This window comes from Drosophila bipectinata, chromosome XL, assembly GCF_030179905.1.
Source record: "Drosophila bipectinata strain 14024-0381.07 chromosome XL, DbipHiC1v2, whole genome shotgun sequence".
Taxonomy (NCBI): Eukaryota; Metazoa; Arthropoda; class Insecta; order Diptera; family Drosophilidae; genus Drosophila; species Drosophila bipectinata.
In genome coordinates, this window is record NC_091734.1 from 11,596,096 (window position 1) to 11,622,356 (window position 26,261).

A 26,261-nucleotide genomic window follows, 5' to 3' on the forward strand; every position below is an offset into this window, starting at 1 on the left:
ACTGTACCGCCTTTTAAATTCTAATGCCTTTCGCTTACTAATTTTTTTCGATTTTTTCCATTTTTTTTTTTCATTCGCATGTACAAATATTGGTATGTATAAGTTATGTTTAAGGGGGGGGGTTGGGGGGGTGACAAGGATGAAAAGTAGGACCTCAGGTTGGTCTCTGGGCTTGGATCTGGGCCAAGGGGGAGGGTCTGAGTTTTCTGCTTCGTCGGTAGAAGTAGTATGTATGTAGTCGAGGAGTACATATGTATGTGTGTATATATATCTATGATTATAGTTCCCGCCGTGATCTCTCGACTATTTATTGTTTTTTTTTTCTCTCATTAATTAATTATCATCTTGTATTCCAAACTCAACAAGTGCACTAATTACGAAAATAATGCCAGTTGAACCGATTGTTGTCCGATTAGATTATTTCGATAATTCGATAATTGTTTCTCGATAAAAATACGCTAGCTACGCAAAATCAAAGGCTATTCTCTGGGTTTCGGAACTAAAACAATTCTAGTTTTGGTTTGGTTTGGTTTTCCGGCCTACAAACTCCAAACACCAAGCTCGAGGATATTATTAAAAAAAAACAAAAACGATCCTTACTATTTAGTTTGGGAGAGGATTTAAAAAAAAAAAAAAACAATAATTCCTGATTTAATGTGCCTGTCCAATCTGATCCTCTTACTCTGTAATTTTTTTTTGTTCCTTTTTTTTTTTTGGTTTTTTTAAAGAGTCACATTTTTCTATTTTATATACACATACACACAACTACAATATATATATTTTACATAAATACACACACATAAGAAACATTGTTTTTTTGCTTTTTCTTGTTTTTTTTTTTCGGTATACAACTAATTCTTTTTTTTTTTTTTAATATTTTAGTGTTAGTTTTTAGTTACGTTACTAGCGTACAATTTAAATTCAAATTTTTTTTTTTTATCGCGTTTTTTGTTGTTGTTGTTGCTACAGTTATTTTTTGTTTTTTCAATTGTCTAAAAGTTGTTGCAGTGTACATTGGCTTAGTTCTTGACTTAGTTCTTCTATATATGTATGTAATGCGCTTAGATTCTCCTTAATAGGCGTGGTACAAATAAATATATATATTTATTAATATATATGTATATATATATATCCTCCCTGCAACTTAGTTAAAAATTTATTCTCTCTGTGGCTTTATTTTGATTCTGTTTCAACGTGGTTTTTTTTCATAACGGATCATTGACATGACAGGACATGATTAAGAAAGGGACAGACGACAACAAACTTGAAGAATATATGTATATATTTTGTAAAGGAGAAAGGGAGAGCGGTATATTAAACTTGAATTGAAAACATATATGTATTTATTTTTTTTTTAGTTCTGGGTCTTAGGCTTAGGCATTTTTCAGATTAGTTTTTAGATTTTAGCTTTAAATAGAAGATCTCTCTCTCTCTCTCTCTGTCTCTCTCTATCTGCTTAACGGCTTTAGGTTTTCTGACATTGTTTCCATCTTAGAATTAATCGATTTTAAACGGTTAACGTTGCATTATCAAAAAAAAAATATATATATGTAATATTTAAATATATAATATATATATATATACGCGTTTATATATACTACATATATTGTATGTACCTAGAAGTATAGCGATTTTTAGTGGCGCTTTTTATGCTACGAGTTCACTTAACGCTTATTTTCTTTCTCCTTCTGGTTTTTAAATTATTAATATTAATGTATGTTAAGTGTTTAATTTTAAACTCGTTTTTTTTTTTTGTTGTTGTTGCAGAGACCTTCTGAGGCTCTACCTGCTAAACGGCGGCATTTTTCGTAAGTGCATAATAGTTTTTTTTTTTTAGAATCTGGTTTTCTTCTTCTTGCGATTATTATTTTTTTTTAACATACTCGGTCCTCGTGAGGCTTTCTTTATGGCTAGCCGGAGCTAAAGATACTTTATCATACACCCTCGCCATCTCCACTTACTCTTAAATATATATATATATAATTTTTTTTTAATATTTATCAATGCAATCGAAATATCAAAGATTTCCCTTCTAATTTTTTTGTTTTTTAAATATTTACACGCGACTCGGTCTATCAACTAAGACTTTAGATTAGTTTTTAGTTTTTAGTTTCATTTTTTTTTTTTAATATTTAGCTTTCGCGCGCGCGATTATTATTTTCTTTCTTTTCATAAAACAAAGGCAAAAAAAAAAATTAGATCTTTATATGATTTACAATAATAATTAGAATAATAATAATAATAATAGGCAATAGTAATCATAATTGAGTAATAGTTAATAGTAATAGTTGTAGTTTATGGTAAAACGTTGCGTTTCAAGGAGCCTGAAGGTTGTGTGTTTTAAAATAACAAAAGCAGATCCCAAATGCTTGATTCCATTATCTTTCTCTTTCTTTTACCTTTTCTTTCTCTTTCTTTTTTTAAATAAATATATATATATACGGATGATATCCGATAACTCGGCTCTGCTCGACCGTTATATTCTTCCCTATTATTCACAGCTGGGAGAACTGGCTATCCTGACTGTCTCTCTCTATATAGTTCCTAGACCTATGCATGGATATATCCCTATGATCCTAGACACGCACACACACACACTTACACTCTCACTCACACACACATGGCATGCACACACACAAGCTCACACTAAAGGGGGGGTATTACTGTGATAGATCTACATATTAACGTTCTTTTGCCATCCAATAGGCTCCTCATAATCGTTATCGTTATCGTAATTGTTTACCGTTACTTTAATTAGCATAAAAGCGTATCATCGTTATAGCAATTATTCATAATGTATGCGCATAATCGGTATATATATATATATGTGTGTGTAAACGATGGCCCAGCACAACAATTACAAAAAAAAAAATAGCAATAATATTAATAATAATAATAGTAATAATAATAGTAATAATAGACAACGCGATTCAGACATGCAATCCAAACACATAACATCTGCGATAGATGGCGTTGCTGCAGCTGCTTCTTCTTCTTCTCCTTCACCGATCTTAGCCATCATCCTGGTAAGATCCCGATCCTGCCTAAGTCTCTTGCTCCTGCTCGTTGTAGTAGGTCACATACTTGCTGTTGGCAATGGCATTCCAAGCTGCAGAGATAAAAGGTCAAGTATTTAGTGCATCCTCGCTCCAAAAAGGACAAACAGGGCTACTCACTGTTGGCTATGTAATCCACTATCAGCTCCGTGTTGGTCATCATCGCCGGTCGCGTGGAGACGGCCTGCGCCGGCAGCAGAGTGACTCCCTCCGGGGGCGTGGGCGTGGCAGCGTCGCTCCTCAGGTCGGCCATGAAACTCAATTCCTGGAGGCACTCCTCATCCTCCTCCTCGTCGCCGTGGTTGTAGGCCATGTACACGGGCATGGCGGTGCCGGCCTTGCCACTGGGATTCTTGATTCGCTCCTGGTGGTGGTAATGATGGTGGTGGTGCTGATGCTGCTGCTTGGACTCCTGCGAGTTGCTTCTGCTGCAGCTGGTGCTCCTGGCGGCGGCGGCAGCCCGGGCGGCGGCAATGATGGCCGCCTCGATGTCGTTGCACGTCTCCAGCTGCTGCATGGAGATGGCCACGTTGGAGGGCAGCATCTCCTCGCTGCTGCTGGCCTTGCTCAGGAAGTGGTTGACGTGCTCCTTCACGGACGTGTTGGCGGCGGCGTAGATGCCGCTGTCGCCCGACTGGTTGGCCAGCATGCCGGACACGGAGGCCAGGCAGGCGCCCACATTGCCGGAGGACGAGGAGGCCGAGGACGCCGAGCCGGAAGCGGTGGAAGATATGGAAACGGATGACGACGAATTGGAAGCGCTGGCCGAGGGCGTGGACGAGTTAATGAGGCTGACGGCGCTCGAGGAGGAGGCGGTGGCCGCCGCATTGGGCGACGACTGGGCGGCCTCCGCGGAGATCGACAGCATGTCCAGGCTGGCGGAGCTGTTGACCACATCCGAGGCAGTGCCCGAGTCGTTCAGCTGCTCCTGCTCCCGGTCGTTGGGCCTTCGTTTCTCGGCCCGCGGCTGCCGATCCTCCTCCTCCTCCGGATCGTCCTCTGCCTCCAGCTCCGTCTCGTTGGACTCTCCCTCTGGCTCGGTTTGCGTCTCCGTCTGCTGCTGCTTGTTGGAAGAACCCTTGCCCTTCTCCTTCTCCTTGTCGTCCTCCTCCTCCTCCTCCTCCTCCTCGTTGTCGTCGAAGAGCTTCAGCTCGTCCTCGTTAAAGTCCCCGAAGATGAACTCGTTGTTGCCCCGACCCGACGCGTCGCGATCATCGTTCAGGATGATCACTGCCCGTCGTCCGGCGGTGGATTCCAGGGCTCCGCCACTGGGCTTCATCGTCAGCTTCTTGGCTCCCTCCGTCTGGGTGGCAGCCGTCGACTTCTGAGTCGTGCTGGTGGCTGTGCTGGTTGTGGCCTTCGGGGCCCCCAGAGTCTCATCCTGACTAGGCTTCGGCGACAACTTCTTGCTGCTCGGCGACAGCTCCTTGGGCTTGCTCTTGAGCTTGCCGGCGGCAGCGATGGAGGCCGACGACGATGACGATGAGGATGTGGTCGAGGCGTTGGACGACGACGACGTGGACGTGGACGTGGACGACGAGGCAGACGAGGCTGCGGCTAGAACTGAGGTAGTAATGGCTGACTGCTTGGCCGCAGCCGCAAAGTTGTACAGCGAGGAGGAGCCGCCCGGAGTCGAGGCGTGTGCGGAGGTGGTGGGCGTGGCAGACACCGCCAGCGATACGTTGTTGGTGCTGTGCCGCTTGACGGTCTTCTCCAGCGCCGGGTACTGCTGGTCCAGGTTGCTGCTGGTGCAACTGTAGCTGGCGTCGTGCTCCACGCTCTTGGACTTCTGGAGCGCCGGCGGTGACGGGGTGAAACCTGAGCTCGCGGAGCTAACCATCGATGCTGCTCCGCCATTGGTGCTGCCGGCACTGGCGCTGGTAATGTTGACGATCTCCGCCGGGATCTGGGCCTGCGAGGGCAACTCCGGGGAGGCGAAGCTGGTCTCGGCATCGCTGCTGCTGCTGCCGGGCGTGGCGTTCAGGCTCTGGGAGTAGGACGGCGCCGACGTCTGGCCGGGATTGGCGGCCGACTGGGTGGCACTGCTGACCGCCGACGAGGCGGGTCCCGGCAGTTCTGGGAAATCAGGCCGGGTCTTGGACTTGCTGCTCTTGCCCAGCTCCAGCTCGGTGTCGCTGGCAATGGCATTGTTCATCGCCTCCTGCTTGTTCCTGGCAATGTCCGCATACGAGATGGGTGCCGGTGACGGGCTGTTCTGCTTTCCCTGCTTGGAGCCGCCCTGTCCTCCGCCAGCTCCGCCTTTCGGCTTGTTGGTGCCGCCACCGCTGCCGCCCAGGCTCTTCTTCTTGCCCGTTTGGATGGGCAGCGAGTGGACCGAGTCCAGGTCGCTGGAATCGGACTTCTCGGAGGGCGGCATCGAGGACGTGGACTTCCGGCGGGAGCTGTCCACCTGGTTGGCCACCGCGGATCCACTGTGGTGGTGATGGTGGTGGTGATGATGATGGTGATGGTGGTGCTGCTGGCCCGGCTGGTGGTGCTCCTGGTACTGTTGCTGTTGTTGTTGTTGTTGTTGCTTGTAATAGTTTCCGACATTTCCGGCTCCATTGTTGTTGTTGTTGCTGTTGTTGTTGTTGTTGTAGGGGGTGTAGTAGTGCATCCGCTGGGACATCATGTTGGAGGAGGCAGACTTGGTGATCTGCTGCATCCTCTGAAGATTGCCCCCGGTGTGGGCGGCGGCCGCCACGGCAGCATCGTCCATGGTCCCTGCCCGCTGCTTCTTTGGTTTCTTCTTCTTGGTCACCACATGGAACTCGGCCGTCTCCGAGAGCACGGTATTGAGGGCCTCCAGCTCGGACATGCGTGTGAGGGCGAGCGGCAGCTTCTGGCCGAGGCTCTCCGGCTCGGACCAAGTGGCAGCCACCTCCTGGTCATTGCCCAGGTACTGCAGCTCCTCGGTGCCCCAGGAGCGGCGTTCGCCCTTCCTCTGTTGCGTTCCCGAGTTGCCGGAACGGACCTGGACCTGGACCGGTTGTGGCGCCGGCTGGGCCTGCTGCTCCTTGCTGCAGTTCTTGCTGATGTCGGCCACGGAGGACGAGTTGTGCTTGCCGCTGGCGGAGGAGCCAGCGGAGCCGGTGGAACCGGATGAGCCACCGTTGTTCGAGCCCTTCTTTTGACGCATCATCTCCGTGGTGGCCGACTGTCGCTTCAGGTCGTCCACCTCCATCTTGGAGCAGCTACGCAGCTCCTCCAGCGAGTTGCTCTTCTTCAGCTTATTCTGCTTCTTGCGCTCCTTCTTCTTCTGCTGGGCGGCCGCGCTGCCGCCACTGCCGTTGCCGTCGTTCTCAATGTACTTGACCAGCTGCTCGACGGGATCCTTGCCCCGGTAGCCGGCCTGCGACTCCACGTCGACGGTCTTGGTGTTGCGGTCCTGCTGCGACTTCTTCTTGGCCTTCAGCTTGGTGCTGGGCGGAGCGAGGCCCGATCCGGCGCCCGATACTGATACAGTTCCGCTGCCCGGTGCCTGCTGGAGCTGGCTGTAGGAGGCGGCCACTGCCGCTGCAGCCATGGCCGTGGTGGTGGTGTTCGAGCCCGTGGACAGCATCTGCCGGTGGACGGCCGACGAGGTGGGGGCACTGCCGCCCACAGTGGTAGTGATCAGAGCGGTGAACTGGTTTCCATTGCCATTGCCATTACCGTTGCCATTGGAGGAGCTGCCGTTACCATTGCCGTTGCCATTATTACCGCCGTATCCTTCACCCAACGCATTGCCGTTCTCGTCCAACTGGCGCTGGAATAGAGAGATGTTTAGACTTCTATCCAGTCTCTGGTTTCTTGTAGAGAAGCCAAACTTACCGTGGTGGCCTTGCCACCCATAGAGGCTGCAGCCGCCGAGGCAGCAGCCGAAACCATGCGACCTATCTTCGCCGGACGCAGCTCACCGCCGCCCACGGCCTCGGAGGGAGAGGCCGAATTGGCCGAGGACGAAGTGGAGGCCTTGCCGGACTCGGGGGCAGGCAGCGATCCAGCACCGCCGCCGTAGACCGACGAACAGGCCGTGTAGTTGTCGTTGAGGGAGACATAGCCCGCCTCCACCTTGCGCTTCGGCTCCTGCTCTATGCCCAGCCCGAACTGACCCGTCAGGGCGGCCAGATAGTAGGCCTGCTGCTGCAGCGTGTTCTCCAGGACGGCAAAGCGCAGCGGATCCTCGACAGAGGCCTCCTTGTAGCCACTGGCCTCAGCAGTCTCGGCCTGTTCCTGCTCCATGCTCTCGCGCAGCAGCTTGGCGCCCATGAAGGTCATCGAGTGAGGCGTCGGCGGAGCATGCTTCTCCAAGTGCTGCAAAAAGAATGGCATTAGTATATTAGGGGTAGGGGATGGGGAAACTACTCGCCACTTGACTCACTTCCAGCAGGTGGTCGCGTTTCACAGGCTTGCCGCTGTCGTCCTCGTTCGTCAGGAACTGGGCTGTCAGCGAACAAGTATCCACCTCGCCCAGCTGGCTGGGCAAGCTACAGCAGCTGCCAGTGCTGCTCTGTTGCTTCCCTGCCGATCCTTGCGAGGAACCCGCCTCACCGCCCACCTCTTGCGGCTTCGAATGCTTCGAGTCCATGGCCGTGGCGTCAATATTGTTGACGTTGCTGGGCAGGCTACCACCTTCACGCTGTCGTCCCGAAACGGACGAGTTCTTGATCTTCTTGGAGGTGTTGTTACTACCGTTGTTGTTGTTGTTGTTGTTGCTGGATGAGGTGTTGGTGGTGGTCGAGTTTTGGTTGTGCTGATTCTGGTTCTGGTTTTGAAGGCGACGATTGGAACGGCCACTTAGCTGGTAATCACAGTTGAAACGTTGGGTTGCTGCCGTTGCCGCCGCTGCCGCTGCCGCCGCCGCCGCCGATGTGGTGGCCAGCTCGCTGCGGTGCGCCGCCTCGACGAGATCCTGCAGGGAGCCGCCCTGCTTGTGCCGCCCTGCCTGTCCTGTCTGTGTATCCCCCGACCGGTGATTGATGCTGGCGTGGTGGTTGTAGTGTTGATTATTGTGGTGATGGTACAGATTGTGGTGGTTATGGTGTCCAGCACTGTTATTGTTGCCACCGGCGGAACTGGAGCCTGCTTGCACGCCGGACGCTAGTGCCGATGGGTTGAGTGTGAGGCAGGTTTTGATGGCACGATAAGAGATCTCCTCGTCGTACTCAGCCTTTTTGAGCATTTGCTGTTGAGGAAGAGAATTGGATATTAGATAAGCTTCAGAACTCTGTCTGGTCTGGACTATACTGGACTCTAAACTGATTCTGAAAAAGAGCTCTCTTCTCTATTCCCGAAATGTTTACACGATTTGCTTCATCAGCCCATTTTTTTGAGAGATACGCCCCCCTTTCTTCGATCGATTCCGATACCGGAAGGGGGGTCTGGTAAGGGGGGTACTCTACTCACCAGAAAACGCTCACTTTTGTTCTTTCTGTCGCCAGGATTGCGATACCAGTAGGCCTCTTCGAGTAGTTTCTTCAATGATGCGTCGTCGAGATCATTAAAATCACTGTCCTCCCAAGCATGGTTTTTTGTCTGTGAAAAATTTTGAAAAAAGTTTTCTTTTAAAATTCCAACAAGAACAACAACAACAACAAATACTCATACACACACAGCCACACTGCCAAAAATGGCACTCACACCAACAAATAAAAGTGACCTAACCTCAAAATGGGCGTAGCGGTGCAACTGGGTGTTGCAAAAAAAAAAAAAAAAAACACATGCCCTGCCACCAACTACTGCTCACCAAAAACTCAAATGTTAGTGATAAAAAAAATAAAAATATTAAAAACAAATGTATGCTCCCTTCCCCCCTTCACCCCACCAAGAAATGGGGAATTAAATCGGGAACCGTGCGGTTTTTTTTCGTCATTTATGCGCTCTGTTTGTTAGATAAAGCTACTTTTGCGGTTTATGGCTATGCTCTGGCTTCTCAGCTTCGCCGATATAGTAATTATTTTATTTATTTTAAAAAAATTTACCGAAAAAAAAAAACAAGAAAAACACACTTAGGGCCGCCTTACTGGAACTGAACTCTCTTTCCAAGGGTTACAAGAACGTGTGGCTGCGCCTGTGTGCCGGCGGATGGTAGCCTGCGCACCCTAACGGTACATTTCCACGACTGCGCCAACGGCTTGTCATTCCAATCTGGATGGGTTGTGTCCCCACTAATCGGCATGGATTATGGAATGATTAGCGATGCGATAGTTTTTTGCCGATGGATTAGTTTGGTTATTTTGTAGCTTAAATAATCTTTTTTTTTAGTTATAGTTAGTTTACAATTAAAATATCCATTTCTTAGATTATAAATATTTAAACTTAAAACCAAGCTCCCTTTTTAAGGTAATGATTAAATAAATGATATAACCTCTTAAATCTTAAAACTAAAACCCCTCCCAATAGCACTTTAACATAAAATACAAAATTATTAACTTAGGTAACTTATATTTATTGATTTATTTAATTAAAAAAATAAAAATATTAAAAATAATTAAATTTTTGTTCCTTTTTTTGGACTTACCTTTTTCTTCTTCTGTCGCTTGCCGACATTCTGGTCATCCTGGGTCTTGCCCTTGGCTGTGGCCCCGTACTGACGACACCTGAGCTCCGGCCGCGTCAGCTCCGCGCCGGGTGTCTCCCCCAGCAGGGCGAAGACCTGCGAGAACGGCGCCGAATCGCTGGTGGCGTGATTAGCGTTATGACTATTACTAGGGGAGGTTGACTTCTTGGGGTCACTACTGCCATTGCTGTTACTATTGGATTCTACATGATTTGGAGATGGTTTTGGAGCTTGTGCTGCTTCTCCTTGGATTACGTCCTTTGTAGACTTGGATGGTTGTTCGGCCTCCTTGCCGGCAGCAGCAGCAGCTGCCTCCTCCTTCGCTTCGGCTTCGGTATCCTTAGCGACATGGTGAGACATCATGGTCAGTAGCTGCTCCTGGGAGAATGGCGTCGGCGTCGTCTTGGTTGCGGTGGTTGTGGTGGTGCTCTCGCTCATCGTCCCAGATGCAATCGAGACGATGGGCGTGTCCGGAATGGGCAGCTTTGCAGCTCCAGTTCCTGGTCCAGCACCTGCTCCAGCTCCTGCTCCTGATCCTGTGCCCGTGGCCGCAATCCGCTCCGCCGATATGTCCGATGCTGACGGCGTGTGTTCATTGTTCATCTTTTGTGTGGCATGCAACGCGGCAACAGGCTAGCGAAACAACCAAATGCCATTCGAATTCCTCGAACCTGCCATAAAAACATATGAATGGGCTTAGCCGTCATTGAGCTTCTCGGATTACCCTCGGATTACACTTAGATCCATACGATATACTTACAAACTGTTGCTGCCCGGTGTCCTCGACCCACTCCTCGCAAAGTTCTCAGGTAGCACAGCTGCCAAGGCGCCGTGTGGACGCCACTGTGCCTGCAACTGCTCTGCGGAAACTGGCCAGTCGCTGCTGCTGCTGCTGCTGCTTCCGATTCCGATTCCAAATACGTTGGAGGTTTTCTATTTTATTTTTTTACGTATCTGCGTAGCGCAGATGGGACTAGAGGACTAGAGGGGTGGCGTGCTGTGGCGTTCTATTGTGCCTCAGTTTGTGATCCTTCTGCTGGTGACAGCTTTAGTCCTGGGCACGTCCTCGCCCACCCGCCCGTGGCATCTAAGTGCGTCCTGCAAGCACCTGCGAGCACGGGGACTGGCACCCGGAATACGCTCCTTACCGGACCACGGAATATCTAGTCACGGCGTAGTCACTGATGCGTTTTTCTGTCACAGCTACGGCTCTCCTGCTCATGGGGCTGTCGAAATGGAAGGCAAGTTAGGACATGTGTACAAACTATGCTGCTGCACAGCAGGATGCCATTTTTAAAGGACCTAAGGGTCTATTGGGTTTAGAGAAGGGTTTGGAATATGGAAATTCCATATGACCAGATAGATCTTATAGAGACTATTGGAATACTCTGATAACAACGCAATTAAAACGATCTTGGGAAGTAAACCAAAACCGAAAGACTATATCCTACACCTCTGAAGCATTATTGGAGTTTTTTTTAAACATATTTTAAATAAAACCAAAAAAAAAGGGTATCACAAGTTCGATTTTATTAAATTTTGGTCTTCTTTTTGGTTTTGTTATTCCTGTTGTTGTTGTTGTTGTTGTTGCGGTTATGCGGACAGCTGTGGTAGCAGCAGGGGGAGTGGCATGCCGGGATGGGGAAGCTAGCTGTTGGTTAGATTGGAATATTTGCCTGTGGCTTCACATTTCGCAAAAGAGCTGCGCTTTCTGCTTTTCATTTTTTTTTTTTTTTTTTGTAACTTTTTTTTTTTTCTTTTCTCCTTTGGCTGACAAGCCGCGCAGAGTTGCCAAGTGCGCCGAGGCCTTTGAGCCCTAGGGTTGCCAACTGGCGGCTATGATTAGGATATTAGGCTAAATGCTTGTCACTATGTACTTTAAAAATGCATCCATTCCAGTCGAGATAAAGTTCAGAAGCTTTTATCACTTAAAAATGGTATTCCGGACCAGGTTCTTCGACGTTTAGAGGGGATTTTAAGCAGAGCTGTGACAACCAACCCTGCGGCTGTTGTCAGTGGCAACACTAGCGCAAAACACGTCATTTTGCCACACAGTTTTTTTCTTATTCTCAAATTTATTTTACCCTTGCAGCGTTTCGATACTGGGGCCGGGTGATGGGCGTGTTTTTGGAGGCGTTTAAGCCGCCTTTTTCCGTTTATCACAGTTGTTATTTACTGATTTCGCTGATACATACGCCAGCTGTATAACTTTCTGCGCACTCACACAATCGCACTCCTCCCCCCCCTCCCCACTCCTCAACCCAACATCGTTGTCACACACGCACACACACACACACACACACTGGCACACAAACTGTGTACATTTTTCTGATTCTGACCTTCTCGGCGACGTTTTGAACCAAGGAACAACTTGAATTTTGACATTCACGCAACGACTGCAACAGTTCGATAATCGAAAATGCTTAATTATCCCCGCGACATACATGCGTATGAGGGCGTGCAATGGGGAATTATTAAAAGGTTTGTTTAATTGCACGGGCACATGAAAAAATTCCGACCGAACAGAACACTCTTTGGAATTGTTGTTGTGTTTTGCAGCACTTGCCAGGCGACGCTGCGCAGCACTGGTCATCGATATTTTTAAACCTCTGATGTCACTAGGGATGGAATACAACTATCGATACTGATGTATCAAACAAATAGTAGTTATTAAAAATAGTTATTTCTAGAAAGACATATCAGAACCCTACTAATATTTATGAATATAGCTAATTTTAACAATTTACAATAAACTTACAGTTTAATAGAAGAAGAAGTACTTAACATTAATGTGTTGTATTTTCGCAACTTTTTAAAAAATCTCATTACGAAATGTAAAAAATATAAAATTACAACCAACCATAATAAATAAAAATTTATATTTAAATAACAATTAACTTTTGATATAATATCCTAGCCAGTGCTACCGATATTCCTAGAACTTTCATTACGGGATAGTTCCATCACTAGATTGCTTGTGTTTTGTCCCCGAGTTGTTACAATAAACGAGAATATAAACAAAACAAATGAAAATTAACCATAAATATGAATTCGACGACGATGCGGCCTCCATATGCGAGTCGACGGTGGGTGTGCCTTGCAGCTGCGTGTTCCCGGAAGACTAAACATTCCACAATTATTACTATTCCAGGCCGCCCTAACGGAGGGCTGTCGCTTACCCGTACGGATGCACAAAACGGAGGACTGGCCGCTGGCCGAGATTGTGAGCATCAAGGAGCTGGACGGGCGGCGCCAGTTCTATGTGCACTACGTGGACTGTAAGTAAAGATATGCTTGCAAAGTATGGTTAATCCTAAGTCCTGGAATCCCGCAGTCAACAAACGTCTGGATGAGTGGGTGAACGAGGAGGATCTGTATACCCGGAAGGTACAGTTCCCACGGAGAGATGGCTCCCAGACTGGCACCAGTACAGGAGTGACGACCCCGCAGCGCCATCACTCCCTGGCTGGCAGCGTTTCCAGGCCTACGTCTCCCCAACATCCTGCGTCTGGTGCGGGCAGTGGAACTGCAGCAGGAGGAGCTGGAGCGGCCGCAGCAGCAGCTACGTCCACGGCGGCGGGAGCAACTCCTGTGCCGAGTAGTGGCGGCGAACTGGTCAACGGAAATAATTTAGCGGCCGCCCTGCAGAAGCGCATCAACCGGAAACGTAAGGTGCACGGCGGATCGGCGCACGGACATCACGCCGCCCAGGCGCAGCAGCAGCATGCCCACCCACAGACGCCCCAGACTCCCACCTCCACGCCCGTTCACGTGACGGGCGATGGCCTGATCAGTGGGGCAGCGAACGAGGACGGGGATGGGTCGCAGGATGGCAAGATTCCAACGCCCCGGCAGTCAGGAAGCATGGTCACCCACCAGGACGACGTGGTCACTCGCATGAAGAACGTCGAGATGATCGAGCTCGGCAGGCATCGGATAAAGCCATGGTATTTCTCGCCGTACCCGCAAGAGCTCTGCCAGATGTCCTGCATCTACATTTGCGAGTTCTGCCTGAAGTACCGGAAGAGCCGCAAGTGCCTGGAACGGCACCTGTCCAAGTGTAATCTGCGCCATCCTCCCGGCAATGAGATCTACCGGAAGCACACCATCTCCTTCTTCGAGATCGACGGCAGGAAGAACAAGGTCTACGCCCAGAACCTCTGCCTCCTGGCCAAGCTCTTTCTGGACCACAAGACCCTCTACTATGACACCGATCCCTTTCTTTTCTACGTCATGACCGAGTTTGATTCCCGGGGCTTTCATATTGTGGGCTACTTCTCCAAGGAGAAGGAGAGCACCGAGGACTACAACGTGGCCTGTATTCTCACGATGCCACCGTACCAGCGCAAGGGCTATGGAAAGCTCCTCATCGAGTTCAGTTACGAGCTGTCCAAGTTCGAGGGCAAGACCGGGTCGCCGGAGAAGCCGCTATCGGATCTGGGTCTCCTGTCGTACCGCTCGTACTGGGCGCAGACGATACTGGAGATCTTCATCAGCCAGAATCCGAGCACGGACGGCGAGAAGCCAACCATAACGATCAAGTAAGTCAGAGATTAGTTAGTATATTACACTATACTACAATTAGTATATATTTTAAAAAGTTTAGAGCTTAGTTTAAAACAAAATTTGAATTAAAAACCATAACATTTCATCAACTTGTAGCGACATCTGCGAGTGTACCTCCATCAAGAAGGAGGATGTGATCTCCACTCTGCAGAACCTCAACCTGATCAACTACTACAAGGGCCAGTACATTGTGTGCATCAATCGGGACACCATTGAACAGCATCGTCGGGCCATGGAGAAGCGCAAGATTCGAATCGACTCCAAGTGCCTCCACTGGACGCCCAAAGACTGGTCGAAGCGCTCCAAATGGTAATTGCTAATCGGCTGCACGGCTGCTTTGTGCGCTAAACTAATAAAGATTTAAATGTTTGCAGAATGCTGCCGCTTGTAACCCGCTTGCGCCCGCAGAGCATCACCGGATGAGCCAGTCGTTCTCCGCTGTTATCACGCTTATAAACTAGAATTAACCGAAAATATAATTGGAATTAGTTTTAAATCGATTATAATTGTGTAACTGGCGTATATATTCCAAATATATATATGACACGACTAATCGCGTCTGGCTGGTTCCGGGCGGGGTAGGAGCTGCTCCACTAGCTGGTCCATGGCCTGCACGGTGGCGATCTCCAAGCCATTCTCCAGCGTGTCCACGGCAATGCGAAGAGCTCGGAGGGCCTCGTGGCTCTCGGCAAAGTTTCTCTGCTGCTGGCTGAGCTTCTGGCGGCTTTTGTGCGATGATTCCAGTTGCTGGTGGCACTGTTCCACCATTTTGGTGTCAATGGCGGATGGACGCTGATCGCTGGATATCTTGGCACGCATGTAGGCCACATCCTTCAGTGCCTGGTTGCCTTTCTCCACGTCTGGCTGGCGCTTAGCGTCCAGGGCCACACGCATGGCAATGCACTTGGTTAAGTTGGCCAGGCGGGCATATTCCCGTTGGTATTCGCACTTGGCGTCCAACCAGAGCCGTGCCTGCTCTGCAACCTGACGCTTCACGTTCCGGGCATCCTCGTTGAAGCGCCGCAACGCCTCCAGGTGCAGGTACATCTGTATGTCGGACAAGCTTCCGTTGGTCATGGTCTGTACAGGTGGTGTCTCCATTTTAGATGGTACTTTTCGGTTCAACTTTTTCCGCGGTGTTTTTGATTTGTGGCTTTGCTTTCGATATATTCGACAGTTAGAGCTTCGATATAAAAGTCTTATCGATAATATTATCGGGAAGGTACTGGCCACTCTGTCCTGACAGTCTGGCCACTCTTCTCTTAGGGACTTGCCACCCATCATCCAAGCACGTGTTGCCGGCTGTTTCGCGCTGGAAAATAAATAAACGTCAGTTTCTTAGTTTTTACCCTTTATTTAGCTAAAACATAACTGACAATGGGGCGTAATAAGAAAGGAAATCCCTTTGCGGCCAGAAAAAGACAAAAACGCGAAAATGTAAGTATTTTGAAGCCCCCAAATGACACTTTCCAATTGTATATTGTATATTTTCTGATTTAGGGACCCGAGAGGCCTGATCGTCGTGCTCTGCCTTATGAGGAGATTAAGCGCGACAACGCCTTCTTCATCAAGTACTACAACCTGCAAAAAATCTGCGCCACCGAGGAGGAATGGGCCCAGTTCCTCGAGTCCATCCGAGACAATCTGCCAACCACTTTCCGCGTGACTGGCTTCAGGGAGGAGGCGAAAGCTCTGCTGGCCATCATAGAGACGACTTTGTTCACGGAGTATGTGCGTGCGGTGGCTGAGCTGCATCAGAAACAGCCGGAGGAGGTGGAGCGCCCACTATGCCTCCCCTGGTACCCGAATGGTCTGGCCTACCAGCTCCATCTCACCCGCAAGGATATCCGTCGCTCAGAGCCGCTCTATCGTCTGCACAACTTCCTGATAGTGGAGACCACAGCCGGTGGCATTAGTCGGCAGGAGGCCGTTTCTATGATTCCGCCCATTGTCCTGGACGTTAAGCCCACGGACAAGGTGCTGGACATGTGCGCGGCTCCGGGCTCCAAGACGGCCCAGTTGATCGAGGCACTGCACGCCGCTCCCGAGGAGCACAAGATTCCGCCCGGCTTCGTGCTGGCCAACGATGTGGACAACAATCGGTGCTATATGCTGGTGCACCAGGCCAAGCGCCTGAACTCTCCGTGCCTGCTGGTGACGAATCACGACAGCAGCGCCTTCCCCAACCTGCTGGTCACCAAGCCGGACAACTCCAAGGCCATCCTTAAATTCGACAAGATCCTGTGCGATGTGCCGTGCTCCGGCGATGGCACACTCCGCAAGAACCCGGATATCTGGCTAAAATGGAACCTGGCTCAGGCCTACAACCTGCACGGCATCCAGTACCGGATTGTGCGACGTGGCGCCGAGATGCTGGAAGTCGGTGGACGTCTCGTGTACTCCACCTGCTCCCTGAATCCCATCGAAAATGAGGCAGTGCTGCAACGCATCCTGAAGGATGCGGACGGAGCTCTGGAGCTGGTGGATGCCGGGCACTTGGTGCCGGGACTGAAATACAAGCCTGGCATGACGTACTGGAAGCTGGCCACCAAGGAAGTTGACCAAATCTTCGATAGCTTCGACGAGGTGCCGGAGAGCCTGCACACCATTATCCGGCCGGGCATGTTCCCGCTGCCCGCCGACGAAATGGCCAAGATCGGCCTGGAGAAGTGCATTCGTGTGCTGCCACATCTGCAAGACAGTGGCGGCTTCTTCGTGGCCGTTCTCGAGAAGAGACGCCAACTAAGTTTCGAGAAGAACGATGTGGTGGAGCTGGTGGAGCAGAACGAGAAGGCGAAGCAGCCGGTGGAGACGGAGCCGAAGCTGGACGAGAGGGGCAATCCGATCGAGGAGAAGTCCGTGCCATGGGGACCGCAGCGGAAACGAAGGCGCCTGCACGGCTACAAGGAGGATCCGTACGTGTTCTTTGGCGAGAACGATCCAGACTACGAGTCCATCAAGGAGTTCTACCAGCTGGACGGCTCCCTCAACCAGCGCTGCCTCCTGACGCGCTGCGTCACCGACAAGAAAAAGAACATCTACTACTGCTCCGATCCCATCCGGGATCTGGTGATCAACAACGAGCACAACATCAAGATCATCAACACGGGCGTGAAGACGTTCGTGCGCTGCGAGAACCGGCACACGATCCATCCCTACCGCCTGGCCCAGGAGGGTCTGCAGACCTCCAACGCCTTCATGGGCGACAGCAGGCGAATCCAGATCGAGCGCGACGACCTGGTCTTGCTCCTTAACTGCACCGATCCCACCAAGCCGCCCTCCACGCTGGAACTGAAAGCAGAGACCCAGCAGCGCTGCAAGGAGCTGGGTGAGTACTTTTCACATCCTTCATTATTTTCGAAATTAATGAATCCTTTGAATTGCAGGAGTGGGTAGCTGCATCTTGAAGTACGTGGACGAACGCTTCACCCTGTTTGTGGTGGGCTGGCGCGGCACCTCCAGCCTGCGTGCCTACGTCCACAAGGACGAGACCATCCACATCCTGCGCCTGCTGGGCGCCGATCTTAGCAAATTCGAGACCAACAAGTACGAGGAGGCGAGAGCAGCCGCTGCTGCCGCGGCGGAAGCTGCCAAGGAAGGTGACGAAGGCGAAGCCGGCCCAGAATCTGAATCGGAGTCCGCTGGGGATGGTGTGGCAGCCGAATCCACTGAGGTCACGCCCATGGAGAGTTAGTTTATAAAGTCAAACTTCCCAGCACACACCTAGTATTTAAGTTGATTTTTTATAGTACGAATCAAAATCCTATAAAAAATTTCCAAGCATAGACTATTATGCTAAAAAATTTATCTAAAGGACCTTTTATTTAACATTTAAATCAAGTTTGGTATAAAGTTTAAAACAATTTTTAAAAGAATTGTTAGAAAAATTAAAAAAAAAAAGTATTTTTCAGTGACGAATGCACTGAAGGGAATATCAATTTTGCGACGAAAGATTCCCATGTATCCTTCACATTATGGAACTATTTCTCAACGGGATACTTTAATTTTACATTTAAATAAGTAAACTAACATAAAATATGTTTTTTTTTTTAATAAAATATATTTACTAAAATATAAAAGTGCTTTATGCATTTTTCCTTAACGTTTTATAACTTTTAGCTTCGTTCCCGAGGATAAAAATAAAATAGCTTCATAATTATTCATCTAGAGAATCATTTATTTGTTTTATAGGTTTATATATTTTTATCAAAAAACAAAAATTATTTAATGAGCCTATTTTATTACTCATGAAATAATAATTATTTGTTAATAATTAAAAAGTTTTTTTATTAGAAACTCATAAAATAAAAATTGTCTTGCTATTTAATTCAAAAAAATATATAAAATAAAAGTACTTTCCACTCTTGTGGTAAATTACCAGTGACGAACGTGGTAATAAAATACGAAAAAGTGACGAATAGTTCCTATATGTTCCTCTTCCTATGTATAAAATCTATTTTTCATCAAGGGGGTATTAATTTAAATTAAAATCAAGCTTGGCACAAAGTTTGCAAAATTTGTAAAATGAAAATCTTGATTGCTGGTGACGAAAAATATGCTGCTTAGAATAAAAATATATCACATATTGGTAGTTTTTTTTTTTTTAATTAAAATCAGCTCGGCATACATTTGTGGCTTTTAACAGGTTAAATTACTAGTGACGAACGATAAATTAAAACACAACAACGTGAAAAAGACCTATGTATTTTTAAATATATTCCTTTATAATAAATTCCTTTGTGTAAAAATATTTTGGAACGAACTCCTAGTTACGACATTTATTAAAAAGGCTGTAGACGATGTACAAATATTACCGGTGACGAATGCGGTAATAAAACACGATGTGAACGTGAAGATAATTGCCTATTTATTCCTTTCCCTATGTATACAAATATTTATCATCAAAGTAGTTTATTTTAAACTGAAATCAAGCTTGATAGTTCACATTCGTAGTAATAAAAAAATGAAGTCTTGACTGGGTTAATTACTGGTGACGAACAAGGTGTTAAAACAGAAAAATGTGACGAATAATGCCTATGTATTTTTATTCCTTTGTGTACAAATATTTCTCAAAAAAGGTAATTTAACTTAAAACTGAAATCAAGCTTAGCACGAACTCGTACCTCCAATATTTATTAAAAAGCTCTAAATCGGTGACGAGCGCGCTGTTGAAAAACGAAAATGTGGCGATAAATGCCTTTGTATTCATATTCCTATGTATACATATATATTATATTTATCAAAGTAGTTTTATTTAAAACTGACTGGGTAAAGTTATTGGTGACGAATAAGGTATTAAAACACAAAAGTCTGACGAATAATGCCTTTGTGTTCCTATTCCGATGTACATATACAAATATTTATCACCAAAGCTTGGCACGAACTCGCTAAAGCACATTATAAGCAAGAATTTACAAAAATCGTGACAAAATATATGGAATTAATTAAAAAAACTTAAAGATTAGATTTCCTGAAAACAACCTCGATATCCGCCCAAGAAAAGCCAGTTATTTTGTTATAAAATGTTACATTTATGTTTGTTTTTTTATTTTTCCCAGTATAAATATATCGTATGTAAAGTATATAAAAAAAAGTTTATTAAAAAATTACACATACTCTTTATATAGATGGAGTTCTTCCTTATTTTTTTTTTAATCGCCTTCTTAGTCTGTTTTTTTTGTTTTTATGTTTTATACGCATTTTACGTGGTTCATGTCTTTTAAAAAGTATTTCTCAAATATTTTTGCTGTTTTTTCTGCCTTTTAAATGCATTCCATGTTCCGAGTGAGTTGTTGTTCTTGTTGTCGTATTGCTTTTGTTGTACAGAAATATATTTATATATAATATATATACGGGGATAGACGAATGTTTATTTTATGTTAATTACGCTTTTAGGAATGAGACTTACTCGCCGCAGCGGCAGCAGCAGCTTTGTTAATAATACAGAATAAAATAAAATAAAATAAAATATATAAAAAAAAAAAAGAATTTTCTTTTTTAAAACAAACGAAATACGATTAAAATATAAAAATACTTTTGCAAGCGACGAGGTGCCGAGCAACAGCAGCAATCACAAAATCACGACTTCGTCACTAGTGTGCGCCAGCTGGCTGGGTTATACTCCTCGTTCCGACTTCCGACTTTTGACTTCAGAATGGTGGTTCATGCATTTTAGCAGTTTTTGAGGGTTAAAAATCAAGGAATATATATATTTTATACGTATAAAGAGCGTGTGGTAAGAGAGTGTGAGAGATGCGGCGAGACGAGAAATATAAACGATGACGACGACGGGAAGGATCGGATCGGATCTGGATATGGATCGGATCTAAGCCTGCTTCTCGGCCTCGATGACCTCCTTGGTGGGCAGCACGTTCTTCTCGTTTGTCTCGGTGTGCTTTAGCTTTTTCGCATCAAAGTTCTCGATGCCGGCGATGAACTCATTCTTCTCCTTCTCCTGCTCGATGGCTAGAAAGAAAAGAACAGTATTGTAGATTGCGTGCACTAGTTGCACTACCAATTGGCCAGTGACATTGGCCATTTAGGGTAGCTTGTTAACCCGGCCAGACTGAGCCAGACCGGGCTAGACCAGATGGCTTTTATGGCCAGAAACGCACCTTCCTTATCGGGCAACGGGTTCTTCTCGTTGGTCTCCGTGTGCTTCAAGTTGTTCTGATCGAACGCCGTGATTCCCTCAAAGATCGACTTTTGGGTCTTCTCGGCAGCCACATCTATTTATTAGAAAGGGATTGGGTTACATAGTTAGCTGAGATTCTGATAGGGCAACCTCTCACCTTCAGCGGTGGGCAGAATGATCTTCTCCTGGGTGCTGGCATTCTTCAGTTTCTCCGTATTGAAGCCCTCCAACTGGCTCTTCAGGTTCTCGGCCACCTTGGGAAGGTCCTTAAGGGCTGGTGCAGCTGGGGCGGCCATCTGAAATAATTAAGAGGGGGGGATGTGGTTAATTTCTTAGAAAAATACGCTCACTTTTGTGTTTATTTATAGAAGAGTATAGCTTTTATGAAGAAATATAAACAAATGGGGCGATGGCCCCCATTTACTCTGAAGCTTCTTAAAAAAAGAGCTATATTTTTTTTATAATAAAGTGAATATTGTTGATGGATAAAATTTCAAAACAAAAGGAAGAGTGGTTTTTGGAGTTATGAAGGGAATTCCACTTAATAAATTTTGAATTTTTATCCAACATTCCTAAAATATTATTACTTTCTTCCTTCCCACTAACCTATAATATTTATATATTTTGTAATAAACTTTGTAACTGCCTTTAAAAATCAATGGCATGTTAATAAAGATAAAACCATAAATAAACACGATACATTTATTGATAAACACACCACTTTGGCAAACAAAATAAATTGCAAAAATGCCACAAACAGCGGTTTCTTTATTTATTTTCCCCAGAAATAGCTAAGACCCGCAATCTTTGGGTGATTATTTTTTGACTTATTGGTGGAAAGATAGCAGCAACAGGCCATCCTTTTGGGGGGCCCAACTATAAAGGCAGAGCCACTACATGAGATTGGATATTGGATAAAGATGACTAATCAGCTATAGCGGAAACTGAACATCATTGATAGCCGATCTGATAGCCGATTTCATATGACGACGTGTTTTAATAAATTATTCATTTTCTTTGTGAGTTTCTCATTCGATTAGTCGAACTGACTAAAAAAAAAGTTAATCATACGAATCATACGGCCGATAAGGATGACTCAACACACACAAATAAATGCGCAGCAAGGACAACAATGATGATGAGGCTTAAGGGGGGGCTACTACTAAAAAAAAATAATAAAAAATATTTATAAAATATTATTTTTTTAATTATATATAATATTCTTTAAAAACTTTCGCAAGAAAATATAGTTTTGATTTTCTTAACATTTTAATTGACATCCCCCCTATTTAATGATTAAGCTTAATCGGAATGCGGGGGAGAGAGAGCGAGATACCGCAGAAGAGAATGCAGTAGCAAAGAAAGAGTTCAGCGAACCTTCCAGCGGGAAGAGATTAAGTCTCAAATTCTTCCAAGTGACTGTTTCTGTTTTTTTTTTTGTTTTTTTTATTTTTATAAAAGCCATTATTGGTCGTCTTTGTTTTAACGCTCGTACCCCCTTATCAGCGTTAAACGGGTGTTCTTGAGGTTCAACTGCATTTTATCACGTTTATTTTTAGTTGCAAAATTCGAGTTGCGTGCCCCATCATTCCACGACACGATCGTATTCCATTCTGGAATTGCCATTGGAATACAAAGAATTGGCATTCTATTGGAAATTGCATTGCCAGTCAAGTGCGCCATATGACTGTGTGTATCGTATCATCGATATTGCATCCGTTACAAGGGCAGCGACCGAACCAAAACGTACCCAGTCGCAAATCTATATTTATTTGCACATTTATGGCCATAAATGGTCGTAAAGCCGAGCCTCAAGTTGATTGACTAACGGCGGCCTAGCTGGCAGGCAACTCCTTCCAATCTCTAGCTGGTTCATGCGTCTCATTTATCGTGAACACAGCGGGGAAACCAAGTGTAATTACATATTTATGGGCAATACGTGATTTTATTGTATATAGCTTTTATGTATATAAGTATGAATACATAATTAGTAAGGGTTGAGAAAGGGTTTTAGGTATTTCTTTGTTTTTCGTGTAATCGCGATCTTTACATTGTATGTACCATTAAGCTTAGCTCTCTTAGGCTCTCTCTCCCGCTCTCTTTCTTTCTCTTTCAATTTACATTCGATTAATTGCCAATGTAAGCTGGGTGTCAGCAGCTCCTTCCAGCGAACAAAGGAGAGGCCAAAAACAAGCATATATGTAATAATGTACATATGTGCAATGCAACAACTCTGCATACATACAAAATGAGCTGATTTTGGATGGGTTGGTGGAAGGGGGGTGTTTGCCATGAATCAACTTCCAACTTCGAAATATGGTCACCCCGCTTTTAAAGCCACCGATGAATCATACGGAGCTGCTATATTGCTATATTGTAGTTGTTGTTTTTGTTATTTTGTTGCTTTGTTGCTTTTTACCCTGCCCACACAGCTGTGCTGCTTCTTGCTCCTGACTTGTGTAAGCTTTCCACAGCTCAACGCTCTTTTCTTCTTTCCTCTTTCTTTTTCCTGTTTTTGTTAATTTTTTTTTTTTTATATCTACATTTTGTTTTTTTCGGGTTTATGACTTGGCTGTTAAAGGGGGAGGGCGCCAAGGGGGTCGTCGGTGAGGCGTTGCCGACGGCGCCTAGCAGCCGTTAGCCAAAAAAAAAAAATCCAAAAAATTCAAGACTTCAAGACAAAAAAAAAAGTAGAATTTCGTTTTTTTTAGACATAATTTTTTTTTTTTTAAGGCCAAGAGAAATGAGTCAAAGCCGCTGATGCGTGGCACCAGACTGGAAGAAGAATGAAGTTTCAAAAGGAGAGAGCGAAAGCGGCAAAGGAGTAGGGGGAGTAGGGGGCGGCGGCGGCAGGAGAAATGAGAAATGACAGACACGTCCGCTTTACACCCTCAACTCCTACACATGCAGCTGTGTCAGGGGAGTGCCGAGGATATTTTCAAGGGGATTTCAATTTCTATTTCAACCTTAAGCTTATTATTTAAAAATTTAACAAAATATCAGTTAACCCTTAGTCATCCGGCTCGTTTAACCCCCAAAAATGATCCCCTTTTCTCGCAGCGCCAGTGTCTGCGTCAGTGATGGGGGTGGGCAGAAGAAGACGCAAAAAGGAGAGAGAGGGCGGCCAGAGAGCGGCTGAGACTCGCAATGAATTTTAAGTATGCAGGCAGCCAGGCACATTGTATGCAGGCGGCAGTTACACATATTTTATTTCAAAATTGGATATATTCGATACTGGATACTGGGATATATTTTTTTTTTTTGTGACAATGAAGCAATGGTGATGATGCCGCCGCCACGCCCAGATAAATTTTTGCAGCTCACACACAGAGGCACACATGGACATGCAAGTGCATGACTTGCGCGCCGTTCGTGGGGAGGATATACAGTACGTGTGCCCCGCCCAAACACACACACAAACAAAATGCCGGCCGGCACTCACACACACGCACGTACGCCAAAAATAAATTGGGGGGGATAGGTAACGAGCAGCCGCAGCGGCTCTGAAGTTCAAGCCCCACACACACACACATACACCAGACTCCAGCGCAAAAAAAAAAAAAAAAAGTCAACAAAAGCAGACGGCGACAAAAGCGCTTTAACAGCTGCGCTTGTGCCACAGAAAATTACAAAGAAGTGACGATGATGATGGATAGAAATGAAATGGACAATCAAGAAGAAGAAAAAAAAAAGTAACGGACTAGCACAATAAATATTTATAACAAATCCGCCACTGCCGTTTTTTTGCAATCAATGAAGAAGCGCAGTCAACAAAAAAAAACCAGTTAACTGGTATCTTCTTCCTCTTCTTTAACTTCTTTTGGCTTGCAGACTTTTTCGCCCCCCCTCCTCCTCCTCCACCGACCAACAGTTTTTTCGAAGAAAAGAAATTGCCGGTTTGCAGATTGAAAAAGAAAAATCAAGCTATAAGCTAGGCTCACCTTAAATTTGGTTTTTTTGGCGTTGGTTTTGGAGTTTAAAAAAACAGGAAGCTGGATCTGGGTGGGTTTATATATATATATATACTATCGTATATATATATTGGTATACACTAGGATTTTGATTTGACACTTTCTGAAAAAAATACCCGGATTGATTCCTGGCGAAGCGCACTAAGTCTTGGCTCGGCGTTACTTTCAGTTTGAATTGCTGCGAAAAGTTGAGCGGAGAGCGAAAACTCCTCTTATATACCCCCAGTGCGTAGTGCTGCCGGACTGGCTTTATTCCGGCTAGATCTGCTAGCGGGAATTTTAGCTTGTACTTTAATTACTAAATTAAGTTGAAAGCTATTGCGTTTTATAAACAAATTTTTAATATAAATTTTTTAAAACTTGTAGTTTTAAATACTATCTATATTCTAGTTATAAAATCGGGTTTCATATTGCTTTCAGTTAGCTTTTAGTTCCTAATTAATAAGCTTTTAAAATATTAAAAAAAAACCATTTGTAAAGAATTTTATATTATGTAGTTGTGAATAGATTTTAACGTAAATTATATAAATTTATTAAAAAAAATAAACAAAGATAGTGTTTTTATGACAATTATGGTGCGAAATTGACATTTTTATATGCCAGTTGTTACAAAGTAATAAAATAAAGTAATAAATTTTTTTAAATCTTAAAAATTAATAGCTAAAAATCAATAAATGTTAAACTTGTTTACATAATGAATATATTTTTAGCTTTTTTATTACCTAAATCTAGCTTTATTTAACATCAGAGTTGGCAGCTCCTGAGCCAAAAGAGAGTAACTGGAGACGAAGCGCCCGAATTTCTGCGAGCTGGCAACTCTAGCCGACCCGTTACGAACGTGAAATTTGAAACCTTGTTTTAAAGGAAAGTATACTGTAAGGGTTTTTTTTTCAAATGAAAAACACAATAAGCTGCCATACGTGGCGGCAGTCACAATTTTGCTTAATTGTACCTCGTTTAGGAGAGAACAGCAGCTGCGTGAGTGGCTTTTAGTGGAATTAAAGTAATAATAACAAAACAAATGGTGCCTGATACGACCATAACTTTTCCGGTTACTTGATCGGAAATTGAAAAACTCATTGAGGGATTCCCAGTAAAAGCATTTAAAGAAAAAAAAATACTAGTTATAGGTATCAATTTTTCTCTTTTCTTTAAAATGACGTCATCCTAGTCCCATGAATTTGAGAAATTTGATTAATCTACCAAATTTATCAGCAAATGACGTGTACTAACTATTATGACAAATTCCTTTTAATATAACCGCAATCTTAAAAATAAATTTTTAAATTGTAAAACATTGTACTATTTGAATTTTATGTTTTTCCTCATGATATCAGCAATTAATGAGTAATGCAATAAAAAATAGTATAATTTACATTCTCTTTTTAGATGTTTTTTGAAAAATAAATTGTAATTAAATTAAAAATTGTCTTTATTTTCAAGGCATTTGTTGGAAAACACTTTTTTTTTATGTTTTCGAATAGAAACCAATC

At 45.1% G+C, this 26,261-nt stretch overlaps 5 protein-coding genes across 11 annotated transcripts; 2 read left to right on the forward strand and 3 right to left on the reverse strand.

Moving 5' to 3' along the window:
- Positions 1-12,157, reverse strand: tyf (twenty-four). 6 transcript variants are annotated; one of them, XM_017246067.3, is made up of 8 exons: positions 11,937-12,157; positions 10,358-10,823; positions 9,559-10,268; positions 8,445-8,573; positions 7,420-8,223; positions 6,870-7,352; positions 3,177-6,804; positions 1-3,109 (listed from the first exon to the last, which is right to left on the reverse strand). In XM_017246067.3, exons 3-8 carry the CDS (start codon positions 10,198-10,200, stop codon positions 3,045-3,047), a joined length of 5,751 nt encoding a protein of 1,916 aa, XP_017101556.3. In that variant the 5' UTR covers positions 10,201-10,268; positions 10,358-10,823; positions 11,937-12,157; the 3' UTR covers positions 1-3,044. The 6 variants fall into 6 exon arrangements, with proteins under 6 accessions (XP_017101556.3, XP_070138485.1, XP_070138478.1 ...); XM_070282384.1 differs by having other exon boundaries at positions 7,411-8,223; XM_070282377.1 differs by having other exon boundaries at positions 7,408-8,223.
- A 378-nt stretch (positions 12,158-12,535) lies between these two features.
- Positions 12,536-14,675, forward strand: Tip60 (Histone acetyltransferase Tip60). 2 transcript variants are annotated; one of them, XM_017246083.3, is made up of 5 exons: positions 12,537-12,683; positions 12,749-12,875; positions 12,932-14,138; positions 14,260-14,472; positions 14,538-14,675. In XM_017246083.3, coding segments are annotated over exons 1-5 (1,608 nt in total). In that variant the 5' UTR covers positions 12,537-12,623; the 3' UTR covers positions 14,539-14,675. The 2 variants fall into 2 exon arrangements, with proteins under 2 accessions (XP_017101571.1, XP_017101572.1); XM_017246082.3 differs by lacking the exon at positions 14,538-14,675 and having other exon boundaries at positions 12,536-12,683; positions 14,260-14,476.
- dgt4 (dim gamma-tubulin 4) lies at positions 14,144-15,375 on the reverse strand. Its single transcript, XM_017246084.3, has one exon. It carries the CDS (start codon positions 15,262-15,264, stop codon positions 14,713-14,715), a length of 552 nt encoding a protein of 183 aa, XP_017101573.1. The 5' UTR covers positions 15,265-15,375; the 3' UTR covers positions 14,144-14,712.
- Positions 15,376-15,417: 42 nt separating this feature from the next.
- Nsun2 (tRNA (cytosine(34)-C(5))-methyltransferase Nsun2) lies at positions 15,418-17,972 on the forward strand. Its single transcript, XM_017246081.3, has 3 exons — positions 15,418-15,600; positions 15,664-17,491; positions 17,550-17,972. Exons 1-3 carry the CDS (start codon positions 15,541-15,543, stop codon positions 17,855-17,857), a joined length of 2,196 nt encoding a protein of 731 aa, XP_017101570.2. The 5' UTR covers positions 15,418-15,540; the 3' UTR covers positions 17,858-17,972.
- A 1,698-nt stretch (positions 17,973-19,670) lies between these two features.
- cib (thymosin beta cib) lies at positions 19,671-24,964 on the reverse strand. The gene is made up of 4 exons (XM_017246086.3): positions 24,739-24,964; positions 20,955-21,093; positions 20,778-20,891; positions 19,671-20,628 (listed from the first exon to the last, which is right to left on the reverse strand). Exons 2-4 carry the CDS (start codon positions 21,091-21,093, stop codon positions 20,489-20,491), a joined length of 393 nt encoding a protein of 130 aa, XP_017101575.1. The 5' UTR covers positions 24,739-24,964; the 3' UTR covers positions 19,671-20,488.
- Between the last annotated feature and the right edge of the window lie 1,297 nt (positions 24,965-26,261).

Excerpts from the sequence above, each read along its gene's own strand:
- cib (XM_017246086.3), bottom strand. The coding sequence starts at position 21,093 with ATGGCCGCCCCAGCTGCACCAGCCCTTAAGGACCTTCCCAAGGTGGCC. Across the intron at positions 20,892-20,954 it reads CATTCTGCCCACCGCTGAAG|ATGTGGCTGCCGAGAAGACC; the intron begins GTGAGAGGTTGC and ends TCTAATAAATAG. Across the intron at positions 20,629-20,777 it reads CCCGTTGCCCGATAAGGAAG|CCATCGAGCAGGAGAAGGAG; the intron begins GTGCGTTTCTGG and ends TTTTCTTTCTAG.
- Nsun2 (XM_017246081.3), top strand. The coding sequence starts at position 15,541 with ATGGGGCGTAATAAGAAAGGAAATCCCTTTGCGGCCAGAAAAAGACAA. Across the intron at positions 15,601-15,663 it reads AAAGACAAAAACGCGAAAAT|GGACCCGAGAGGCCTGATCG; the intron begins GTAAGTATTTTG and ends TTTCTGATTTAG. Across the intron at positions 17,492-17,549 it reads GCAGCGCTGCAAGGAGCTGG|GAGTGGGTAGCTGCATCTTG; the intron begins GTGAGTACTTTT and ends TTTGAATTGCAG.
- dgt4 (XM_017246084.3), bottom strand. The coding sequence starts at position 15,264 with ATGGAGACACCACCTGTACAGACCATGACCAACGGAAGCTTGTCCGAC.
- tyf (XM_070282377.1), bottom strand. The coding sequence starts at position 10,200 with ATGAACAATGAACACACGCCGTCAGCATCGGACATATCGGCGGAGCGG. Across the intron at positions 8,224-8,444 it reads ACAAAAGTGAGCGTTTTCTG|CAAATGCTCAAAAAGGCTGA; the intron begins GTGAGTAGAGTA and ends CTTCCTCAACAG. Across the intron at positions 3,110-3,176 it reads AGTGGATTACATAGCCAACA|CTTGGAATGCCATTGCCAAC; the intron begins GTGAGTAGCCCT and ends TTATCTCTGCAG.
- Tip60 (XM_017246082.3), top strand. The coding sequence starts at position 12,624 with ATGAAAATTAACCATAAATATGAATTCGACGACGATGCGGCCTCCATA. Across the intron at positions 12,684-12,748 it reads CCTCCATATGCGAGTCGACG|GCCGCCCTAACGGAGGGCTG; the intron begins GTGGGTGTGCCT and ends TTACTATTCCAG. Across the intron at positions 12,876-12,931 it reads CTATGTGCACTACGTGGACT|TCAACAAACGTCTGGATGAG; the intron begins GTAAGTAAAGAT and ends GGAATCCCGCAG.